At 34.3% G+C, this 12,324-nt stretch overlaps 1 protein-coding gene across 1 annotated transcript in view; it reads right to left on the bottom strand.

Moving 5' to 3' along the window:
• The window catches only part of CNTLN (centlein), a gene marked incomplete at its 5' end in the record, with an annotated part of 202,072 nt that overhangs the window by 36,952 nt on the left and 152,796 nt on the right, over positions 1 to 12,324 (bottom strand). The window contains one exon of the mRNA XM_084304658.1: positions 1,098 to 1,262. Within this exon, the coding sequence (XP_084160784.1) occupies positions 1,098 to 1,262 (165 nt within the window). The remainder of the gene's footprint in view (positions 1 to 1,097; positions 1,263 to 12,324) is intronic.

Below are 12,324 nucleotides of genomic sequence, written 5' to 3'. Positions count from 1 at the left end.
AAAAGTCAACCTGTATGGTTTTAAGATCTCTTTCTCATAAATCAAGGAAATAAAACTATGTGCCTTCCCAAGGCTACTTTCTGCTGCCTGAATCTCTTCATCGATGTGACCTACTGTTACTAATTCCTGAACTTAGAATTTATGCATTCAATGTCCTATGGCCAAGATCTATATAATCATCATTACCATCAATAGTTAAGATGTCTGAACACTACTCTCTCTCTCTCTCACCCGACATGAGCTAGCACAACGAATCCAGTACTTAGAGACAGGCGCGTAATATGGCCTTCAAGCAGGCCCTTTGGCAGACAGCTTGCTAGCGTGCATTTTCTTCTAGCAGCAGGAAGCTGTACTATTTTGACTGTATATCTTTACTCAAATATGAAAAACAAAATGAAGGAAAAAAAACACACCCGAAGACACTCTGCTGCACATATATTTCATTCAGTGAGAAGAGAGGAAGAAAGAACTAACATGTTCCAGGCAAGCCACCCCTTGAGAAAGCTCTCAGATACATCAACACAACCTAGAATCTACACCATTCACATACAGTATTAACCAGAGACTGAAGAATGAAATAATCAACAAGTCAGTATTTTCCTACCAGCTAATCTACAAAAACACTAATATGAAGAATGATCTCTCTTTAAAATCAATAATAGTAGTGACATGTAAGTAACATAACACTGTTACATGAGCTGTACAATGTGCCAAAATTCTATCCTCTTCTTTCACAGATAGCTGTTTGCTTATCTCCTTCTTAAAAGAAGCAGAGTAATCACCACAATGCTCATTAAAGCCATTCCACAGCACTTTTCAACAAGATGCATTTAATTATTATGTGAAAACTCAATAAACTCCCTTTTTGGCCTATCTGATCTGCAAAAAAAAGTTTTAATTCTTCTGATTATGACTACATTTCTGTTTAACATCAAAGATTATCTAAAACCTAAGCTCCTAATCATTGGCTAACATATATTAATGATATGCATATGTGAGTGTGAAGATATGTATATAAATATATATATATGCTTGACCCAGTTATGAAATACTGTTCATGTGAATTATTCTCAGCACCAGATAATCTGTTCTGTCACCTTTAGTTTGCACTGCAGCTGTTTCATCTCTAAATCAATGTTCTTTGAAGGAGCTGGTGTGGCTTCACTCTTGCCAGCAGTTTGAGACAGATGTTCTCTCAACTTCAATTTTCCTTGTAAGTCTTCCTTCTCCTGTTGCCACTTGGCCAGGTTAGAGGTCAACACCTGTTTTACAAACAGAAGCAACAATCACAATTGCATCCTAAAAATACTTCTGCTTCATTATATCAGATGCTTCTGTGGTTTATAATTCAAGATGAATGAAACAGTATATATTATCTATAATTATGGTACATAATGCTGAGTACAATGCTGCTGGCTGGAATCTCTGGTCCATGCAAAGATCAAATCTGGCAAGAAAGAGAATTAAAGTAACATTAAAAACAAGATATTTTTTCAAGGCAAGCTGATTCAAGTTTCACTGTTGCAATTTGTACCATGACAGGCAAAAATTACCACTTACAATAGTAAATAATGGTAATTATTAATTACTATTAGCAATAGAAGTTACTATTAAAACCTGTTTACCCAGAATTTCTCTGGAATTCTAGCATTATTTCTATACCAATGAAGAAATACCAAGGTATCTCAGGCACCAAGCTGTATTAAAGGTGGTTAAATGTCAAAACTGTTTTAATGGTGACCACTGTAAGCTCACTTGAATTGCTGTGTTGACAACTGCTATAAAACATACACTCTTCTCTTGGCTTTTGTTTTGATATTTGTAGGGCTTGTAGAGGTTAAAGCAAAGTGGACCAGCTGCACTAAATATCTTCTGGTTGGCTGGTCTTTACTCATGTTGTGCTATTTCTTCCCTTTCACATATACGCACCATAGCCAGAGAACCACATATTCCATAACCTTGACTCTAGGGCTGAGGTACTTAAGTGGTAAAAGCCAAGCTGGAGCAGGACAGGATAACAGATGTTAGTTGTTTATTCCACTGGGTAGGTCTTACCACCCTATACTGCAGCCAAAATGCTTCTCATTTAGCAACATAAATGCTAAGTCCAATTAGCAGACGAGGCTTGTTAGGGATTTAGTTCAAATAAATAACATGCAAACTAACTCTCAGTCTTGTTGCACTTGATTGACAACTGACAAGACTTATTTAATCTTTGTAACAATATATTTCATGGTACTCTTTATAGAGGTAATCTCTTAAATAAAATATTTGTTTTAATTTAGATAATATTGAATGTTATTTTATGAAAAGGGGAACTGAACTAATCTTCATGTTAGTGCTTAACTTTCACAAATCTGTAGTCAACCCAAATGTTAGGCCCACTGATGGCCTAACAACTCCCTGTTCCTTAAGAGGGTATCAACAGTACTATCTTATTATTCCAAAGAAGATTGTAATATGGTAGTTTAACATAAGGAACAATTATACAAAATGGTATTGAAATCTCTCAAAGGGGAAAAAAAACTTCCTTTGTGAAGAATCCTGATAAGAAACTGGGAAAGATATTACAGCTTAAAATGACTAAATGTGTGGCTGATTATATGCTTCTACACACACACCAAAAATGTGTGACAGAAGGTTAAAGATAGTGCTCTTTTTCCAAATGTTGTATTGTTTAACTGAAAATTAGATTTTATGCCGTTTGCCTTTATTAAAAACAAAACAACACAAAATGAAAAAACATTTTACGTTCATGTGTTTATGTGCTCCCATATATATCTGAGATAAGTACTGTTCTTAGTAGAAGGGTTACTCTTTCTGTTCCCTTCCAAGTCTGCTGTTTTTACTGACAAAGAGATAAATACTGTTAGTGTGTTTAGTATTTGGCAGTTCCGTAACCTGTTATATTATTCTCACAATTAATACAGTATGGTTACAACACAAAATGAAGACTACTTTAACAAACAAAACCAATAGCAGTACAGAAAAAGGTGGTATATAAAGGTATATGATTTAGGTTAATTTGTCTAGTATTGCCAATATTTCTACATGCAGAATTTCATGATTCAGTGTTTCTATAATAAATTATTCATAAAAAGAAAAGAAAAAAATCATAGCTAGATCAATATCTCTGATTAAAATTAGAGATGCCCCTCTATCTGCCCAAGACAGCCAGCTACTTGCAGAAGTTTTTAGGCAATTTAAGACTGCTGCCAGCAAAATGCCATGACTGCAGCAGCTACTTACCAAAACCTGTCATTTCTGAATACGCTGAAAAAGAAAGGGGTTTGGTGGAACAGGTGCCAATACTTTCTTATAATATTTACTTAAGTGAGGAAGTAGAAAAAAATATTTCAAATACAAATGTATACAAATATTAACTGCAGAAACAATATCAGACTTCAGGGAGATGTGTCAAAGTAGTATACAAAGGAAAAGCACCCATTAATTTGCAAAAAGCAAAGACAGACACACAAATGCAATCAGCACCAAGCTGTTTATCTCCAAAAGCTGTACAGACTACATCAATGGTGTTAGAGGGTGGTTAGGTTGGTCGTTTTGATTCCTGTTTTTTTTTTTTTTTTTTAATAATTCTGTTGCATTGTTCTTTTATTTGCAACATATTGAAGGGTATTAGAAAATTCTATATAAATCTATGTAGGATATGAAAAACAGACCTTACCCCAAAAATATTTATGTCTAAAAGATATACCTTGAATTTACTTAATCAATAAACAAGTTTGTTGCCCAGTTGTTCCTCACCAATCTCTAAGTTTTAGGTTAAGTCTTTCATTCCTTTTTAGACACAGGAGATTTTTTTGTGTATGCGCTACCATGCACACAAATCCTGAATGACAGAGTAAAAAGGATTTACTCTAAGGGAAGAGGTCACTAGGATGAAAGGTAGAATCTTAAACACCAGCTAGACCAGATGTTTGTAAAGGCAGGCTACCGCTGTTCCTCCAAGATGTAGCGGCCTTTGTCTGCTGCACCTCCTCCAGAGTGTTTTGGCTTAACAGATGTTTATAGATTCAATATTTTAACATCCATCTATCTTAATCTCCTTGCTCCTGGTATACCCATGACACTCTGTTCTGCTGTACACAAAGGGATAAGTGATGAAATCTCCGTTTCTGTGTAGTCAATGTAAAAATCCCAGTGACTCAGCAATGCCTTTTACCATATGCCCTCTTCTCAGAAACACGGCAGCATGGAACACCCAATGGATTCACGCAGGAAGCTCCTGGAATAGCCTATTGCTCCCCTGCATCACAACAATCCTGTGAGGAGCTTCTAGCAGAGTCTACAGGAGAGTCAAACTCCTACTGCAACTAGCAAATATGACAATGACATTTATGTTCGTGGTCGTTGCTACTATACTGCCACAACTCTAAAATGGTTTATACACTGTTAGTAAATTAAATAGAATAGGCAAAATTTGAAAATGGGATATAAATCTGGCATTCTTGAAATACTCTTCAAGCACTGAAAACCGTACTTTACTACTCATTTTGTAATCCAGCTATAACCAATATAAATATCCATAAACGTGTTAAAATCATATTTGCTATGAAACTTCTCACTCTAAAACACTGGCACACAAAAAACATCACAGTGTATGGAAATTTCTGTAGTAAACTTGACTTCAACAAATTCCTTTTTTTTTTTCTCTAAAAGAACTTTCTACAGTAGGTAATAAAATACATTTGCTGTACTGCGCAGCTCCAGTACAAAGTTCCATTTCAAAATCCAGCACTGCTTGTCTGAAGGTTTTAAAGCAAAACCTTCTTCTTTATCTCAATCATGAAAATATACAAGAAAAGCAGTACTTGTTGCAAACATAAACCACAATACAACTTCTCAAAACATTTGCAAGCATTGAGTTAGGTATTTGTGATTTTACACATACTATCAAATACTATTATAACATGATAAACATATTTACAATATCGAAGTCAAAATTTATAGTCAGTCCCACCAATCTTGAGACTGTTTTTTTCACTTGAATCAAAACCTACCTCTGCCTGAAGGATCACAGAAAACAAAGCTAATATTAATATAAGTGGTATGCAGCTATTTGAAAATATGAAAGCTGTATACCACTTCTAGACTAAAAAGCCAACTCTGCTGCATACTTAATGTGATCATATAGAGAAAAGGCCAATAATTCCAAATCCTTAGTGAAAGTTTTCTTCATGCAAGTGCTTTATGTGGTTGATTATTTAGCATTCCAGACAGGAATACATAATACAAGTCTTTGGTGATTTAATACCATATTTCTAAACTGAAACAAACACCCCTCAAATACAAGAGAAAGTTACAAAACATAAAAGTTGTCACTTATTCTTCTGATTTTTTTTTTTGGTAATATCTACTGTACCACTCAGTGTTTTTTTTTCTTTAGCCAAATGTAGTTATCAGCAGCAGACTCTGTTTCACAAAATGTCAAGTAAATGAAGGTAATATAGAGGACTTTTTGCCAGTGCTTTAGCTAGTTGTTAGACTTCAGTAGCCTTTAGAGACCATTAAGTACCCTTTGGCTAATTGGCCAATGGTAGATTAATCCTCTTTTTATTCTAGCAGCACTATTTTAACACCCCTTGCACTCTGTCAGTGTAGTATCTGAATGACAAAATAATATTGTGCATGAATAATAAGCAGAAAAGTTAAATTAACATTTCATGTTTCACATGCCATACCTATGTGTCAGAGAAAAAAAAAAAAACACTCCTTTAAAGCCATTGACATTCAACTTTTTTAAACAATCTCATGTTGACATCTTATTGAGGTGAATCTTCCTAATTACTGCTAATTGCCTATCACGAAAAAAAAAAAAAAAAACTTTCCTTGAAGTGCAGTTGTCTAGTATAGATGAACATAGCTCCAGTGTGCATAGTAAAGACAGGCATGACACTTGAGGTGTGCTACATTATTATGAGGTCATACTAAATATGGTTTGCAATGAACAAAGCAGCTTTTAAGGATGTTTAAGGCACTGAAAATGTCAATCTTTCATGAAGTGTTTAAATTAGTTCCCAGCAGAGGAATACAGATATCAGCATGCAGATAAGAGGCATATTTTTCATCTCAGTTATTTTAGTAAAGAAAAAATACAGTTGTCCTTTTGATAATGTCACTGTAACACAATCAGAGTTCATCAGCTTTATAAAAGTAAAACATACACCATTATCTTCAGAACTGCCATTTAACACACACAAAATGCAAACTCAACTATTCTTGGAAATACAGGTGTTATTGCCAACAAATAAAGATTCTTTAAAAGTCTTTGAATGTCTTTCTAATCATGTGTTAGTATTGATCAAACAAAGAGTAATCATTGTTTATAAAGGCCATTTACTGTACATCACTTCATAAAACTTTTAATGTAATTTTAATGTAGCTACTTTGTATCAAAATGAGGTTCATAAAAAATTAAAATTCATTCTACAACTTAAAAAAGCTTAGTGTTACAATATTTGGTCTAGCTATGGTATTTTATGAAATGAAAAAAAAAATAGTGTAGATAGGTCCACTTTTTTATTTTATTTTTACATTTGTAAAGGACAATAATAACACACAGATCAAAACCAAAGCATTTACATCTATTCCAGAGAAACATACAAACACTCATGTATAAATGGATCATTCTGGGCCCAATTCTCCAACAAATCATCTGTTGTTATAAGCAACAGAGAAGCCCGAGTATACAACTGCATATTGTACACAAAACGGTTTCTCAAATTATGGAAAATAAGGGAAACTGTAATAATCTAGGTAACAATTTTTTAATATGATGAAAACACTTCTGAAAAATTTCATCTATATAAAACAGCAATTCAAAGTTAAGGCTATTGACCTGCAGCAACTCAATTTCAGCTTGCATTTTCGATCCGTTTCAGTTTCATATCTCTTTATGAGTAAATACTGCTGTATCTCATGCCTAATTTCTGTATATATTAAGAACACTATCTTGCTTTCATACTAAAGCAGATACAGCACTCCATCTGTCCTTGCAAGTTTCGAAGGAATATAAGAACCATGGAATATAAGAAGCCATGTATGTAATGCTATTTATATAAGTATTTTCATTATGATCAATTATATGATTTCAACTATGTACTTTAATTTTTGTAGGAATTCAGTTTCCAGTGTGAAGATGCAAACTGTCACAATATACAGATGTTACAATTGGGTAGGACCTTGCCTAAAGGCCTTCACTATTCCACATAAATTAAAGAACTCAAAAAAATATATATATTCCTTAGAATGAAAAATATTTGAAATTAAAGTATTTTATACAGTATCTTATATAATTAAAGTTTAACTTATTTGAACTACTTCTACACAGACACAACACCCTAGCAAGCAAGTTGTGAAGCTATGGTGGAAATAGGAAACCAGCGTGTTTCCAGGTATTTACCATTGCTAGTTAAACAAATACATACTGACTTAGGTACTCCAATACCTAACATGCCTGAGCACCTTAGCTACTGGTATATACAAATAAAGACTTATATCAGATGTACAACATTTACTGCAAAATATCCACACCTTTCTAGAGACTAGAAAATTTTCAATGAAGACAGGGAATCCATGCAATCTTTTATAGTTAGGACCAGGTTTTACTGCAAGATTTTTTGCAGGGTTACACAGTATTTATCCGATTTTCACCAGATATGAGAGTTGGGGCAAACTCATAAAGCTAGAAATTTGAATTTTTCATCTAGGGTCAGGGATAGTGCTTGCCATATTCCCCCTGCTTACTCTTAACACATCTAAGCACTGCAAATGAACTACTTGCATGAGAGCCAGTCAGGGAATTTCACAATCCCTACAACTCATTACGAATTTAACAGCAGCAATACTAAGTATTCATATGTTTCAGATAACACATACAAATATGCTGCACTAAAACTCATTGGGGGAAAAAATTAATAATGCTTCCATCTGTTTTCCGTATAGCTCACATAAAATAGAAAGAAACCAAACTGAAAATGCTATTTTAAAGACTGTTTTTAAACTTTCTTTTTATTTATGTGCTTATTTCCAAAAGCATACAGCCTTGTATCTTTAAAAATTAAAAATTATTTTAAAAGAAAATATAACCAAGAAAGAAACTAAACAGCTGAAAGAATGGTGAAATATTAATTTAACCTCTCCTCATTTCCATCTGTTTTAGAGAGTGAACCATTTTCTATTGAAATATTTCTGCATCTCAATGTGAGTGGGCAGGAATTCTGTGCGTGTAGGGAAAGCTGTTCCATCTACCATACTCTGGCCTCATCTTTAAATATTGCTCTCATTTACTTAAATCTCAATTTTTAAACTGTTAAAGACTGTTTTCTGTAAACTTACAGAAATCACTTTTAAAAGACACAAAGGTTTGGAGTTGCCATATGGGTATTTTGAGATAAAAATACTGAAAGTACTAGAAAATATTATCAAAGGTGGATTGCAGTATCTGAGAAACAAAATGTATTAATATATATGTAGGTTTGAATTTATACAATAATTTGTAACTGTATAAAAATTATTTATACAATAACTTGTAACTGCTTCCACAATCAAAAATTTTTTTGCTGAAAAAAATGTCCTCAGGAGCTTTATTATTATTTTTTTTTTCATATGGTCAATTATGTAAAAGCAAAATATTTTGTGTGTAGATTAAATTAACAATTTTAATTACTGGAAATGTTCAGGGTTCTCACAGAGCAGGTCAAAAATATAGATACACAACAAAGAGCTGGAAAATGAAAGATCGAAGAGTCTGGAACTTCTCTAGTCATATAAAGGTAATACAATATAAATATTAATATACTATACGTTGATTTTCCATGTAAGAAAATAAAGGCATATTGCTAGGCAGTTCTAAGGGGTATGAGGAAGCTGATGACAGACATTGGGGGGGGGGGGGGGATATCAGGATAGGAGATATTTTTCAAAATCACTAATTGCATTAAAAATTAACTCTAGAATGTATTGCATTTAATTTAAAGCGGTAATTCATCCCCGGATTCTCGTAAATGAACCCCTACAGTCTTATCTTTAATTTGTATTATATGTTATCATTGAAACCCCAACTAGAACAACAGACATAGGCGAACATTTTAGGGTAAAGTATTCCTTCTGTTATATATTAACGTACTGAAGAGACCTTAAGGAGAAGATGTATTTTCTGGCTAATATGTAAACTGAAATATATTTTCCCTATATCATAATTATGATCAACAGTGTGACTCATTTGGGTGATTAATTTTTTTCATATACATGAATAATTTGAAGGCAATATTGTGGTTGTGCCAGATCCCTGCAATCCAAGGATCCAGCCTCAAGCAGATCTACAACTGCCATCTCTTAATATTTCCCTCATTTTGTTCTGCTTGCATCACTGAGATAAGAATATACAGGTTGACTCATACATTCCTATTTGATGCACATAACAGCCCAAAGATCACAGGACCACCTTTGAATCTCCAAATGAACAGAAAACTGTGCATAGGCACAGTTCAGACAACAAACAGTATATAGTCTTTTCCAGTGCCTCTGAATCTCATGAGACACGGTATGGCTAGCCATACAGTCTCCATTACCAAGAAAGAACTTCTTGCCACATTAGGCATCAAAGGTAGCCAGAGTGACGTAAAATGAACCTGAACGCAACACAAACTATGGGAAGAGTACATGACTGCTTCACTAATTGCCAATGACACTTAGGGATAACAAATCAGATGGTGCAGAGCATCAGCAAGAAGTACTAACATTATCCTATCTTCTCTATCAGTAGGTCTAGGAAGTCCAGGCAGTTTAGGCACACATACGTGGCTTCAAAAGTATAAAAACTCTTCCCTTAGTGTAAAAAGAAGTGTATTGTTGTCTGACTTCTGTAGGGATGCCAACAAATCCTGTGAGCCATTATTCATTGTCTGCAACAACCAGGGCCCAAGACAGAGAAAAATGAGGATAATCACAAGGAAAGCATGCTACAGAAAAGGAACCTCATGCATAGAACCCAAATAAGATTTTTTTATTTTTTGGTCTCAAAAGTAGTCTTAGTTCTTAACACATTTCTACTGTTGTTGATGTCTTAATTCTTTGCTCCTAATCCTTTATGCCCAGAAAGATGAAAAAACATCAAATGAATCCCAAAGGTTTATATGTCTTCTTTGGTATAGTAATGTGAGAGGCTGTGCTTTTCTGGTTTGCACTCCTGGCTATGGATACGTTTTCAAGTGAAGGGGAGTAGACAGGACAAAAAAGTATGAGCAATAACTTTACAGACACAAACTTAACCAAGAGATTGTGGGAATAAGAGCCAATTCCCAGAAGACCAATTCTTTTTCTTCATTAAACTAGAAAGAGAAATCTCATCGTGGGATCAGTAGACAAACAAGGTTAAGTACAGGAAACTGATGTTTTACAGTGCTGAACCAGTGAAGAAGATTTACCTGCTTTACTCTGGATGAGCTCAAAAAAACTCTGCAACCTAGAGTTCATAGAATATCCGAATCACAGGATAGTTTGTGTTGGAAGGGACCTTAAAGATCATCCAATTCCAACCCTCTCTGCCATGGGCAGGGACACTTCCCACTACACCAGGTTGCCCAAAGCCCCATCCAACCTGGCCTTGAAAACTTCCAGGGATGGGGCAGCCACAGCTTCTTCAGGCAACCTGTGCCAGTGCTTCACACAGCCTACCCCTCCCCTCCCCGGTAAAAAAATTTCTTCCTAATACGTAATCTAAATCCACCCTCTTTTAGTAAAAAGCTAAATCCAGATTTCTAGGATATACTTCCTTCTGAAATAATTACCCCAAGAATAAGGTGTGGGAGCTATTGTTATGGGCCCTTCTGGTTAATGATAGGTATTATTAGAAACCAAAGAATAATAAACTGCATGAGAGAAAACGTGAACTTGGTATTCAAGAAATAAAAGTTTATGGAGAATAGCTGTAAGTGCCATTGTTTATACTCTTCAGTATTAAGATATATTTCCAGTCTTAGGTAGGTAAAAAACAGTCATTCCATTTTGAGAATGAGAAGAGGACAAAAAATTAAGTACTGCAAGACCAAGACTGGAAATGATGTCACGAATATGTTAAATTTAGCGCTTGCACAAAGCAATGTAAGTAGAGTACCCCTGAAAATTTTGGTATAACTGCAAAAATGCCCATGGCAACCTTTCGCAGTTTTCAGTGCCCTCTGAGTGAGAACATCTGTCATAGATATCAATAATCCTTCTTGAAAAAATAAGTCTATTTCTTTATGCTTTACCTTAAAAGAGACAGAAGCACATACTGACCATTAGCCTTTTAAAATAATCTTTTACACATCGGAAGGGATCTATTACACTCCATCAGTGTTTATCATCGATCTGTTATTTCAGGAATTACTTTCCTTGAATCTTTTCTCATAGGTAGCATCTTCAACACTTCCTAAAATTCCTGTAGATTTCTTCCAATATGTATATTTTAAGTGTGGTGCCCAAACAAGATACAGTATCTCACAGAATGCCTCGCCAGTGCTAAGTAGCAAAATAAATATCATCTGTGAAAAATAACACTTGATAAGCTGTGAATGTTTCTACTACGAAGAGTGGTAGATTTGACTTGCAGGTGGCCTTTATGCTATGAAATACAATCCACACATTTCTCAGAAAGAAACAATCGTATTTGGCCAGCCTTTAGACCTTTGCAACATAAACATACATATCCACACAACAAACCAAACCAAACCAAAGCAAGACAAAAATCAACAGACAAAAAAAAACAACCAACCAAACAACAACAACAACTTGAGTTGCCACTCAAGTGATTAGGTAAATCTTGATTTGGTATTGTGAAATTCAAACTACAGAAATTATCTTACAGAAATAAAATAAATCAGTTATAGTTGGAATATAAAACAGCAAAACTCAGACCTTAAACTTCAACAACACTTGTTTCCTTCTTCTTTAACTAGCAACTGTATTTTAAAATCAAATGATCTTGAAAACTTTCTAATTACCTTAATGCTTAAAATTGAAACTGGTGGCTAATATAACAATAATTATTTTTCCTTCATGGCTAGCTTTCAGATTGTTATTGTTATATCTCTCCTAGAAATAGAAGCTTAAAAATAATAATTGCATGGTTTTGTGGTGATGTTATTTTTCACACTTTAAAACCTTTTTTTTTTTTTTAATATTGTATTTTTAATGAGAAGGTGCAACATTCACTTCGCAGTTAACAGTGAATCTGTAGCTGAAACACTGTTTACCACAAATGCCTCAAAAAGTCACATCTGACCCTCTACTAATAGTTAAACAGCATATGGCAGCATTCCT

The sequence above is a fragment of the Netta rufina genome (genome assembly GCF_964035555.1).
Source record: "Netta rufina genome assembly, chromosome: Z".
Taxonomy (NCBI): domain Eukaryota; kingdom Metazoa; phylum Chordata; class Aves; order Anseriformes; family Anatidae; genus Netta; species Netta rufina.
This window is presented reverse-complemented; position numbering and strand designations above follow the sequence as displayed.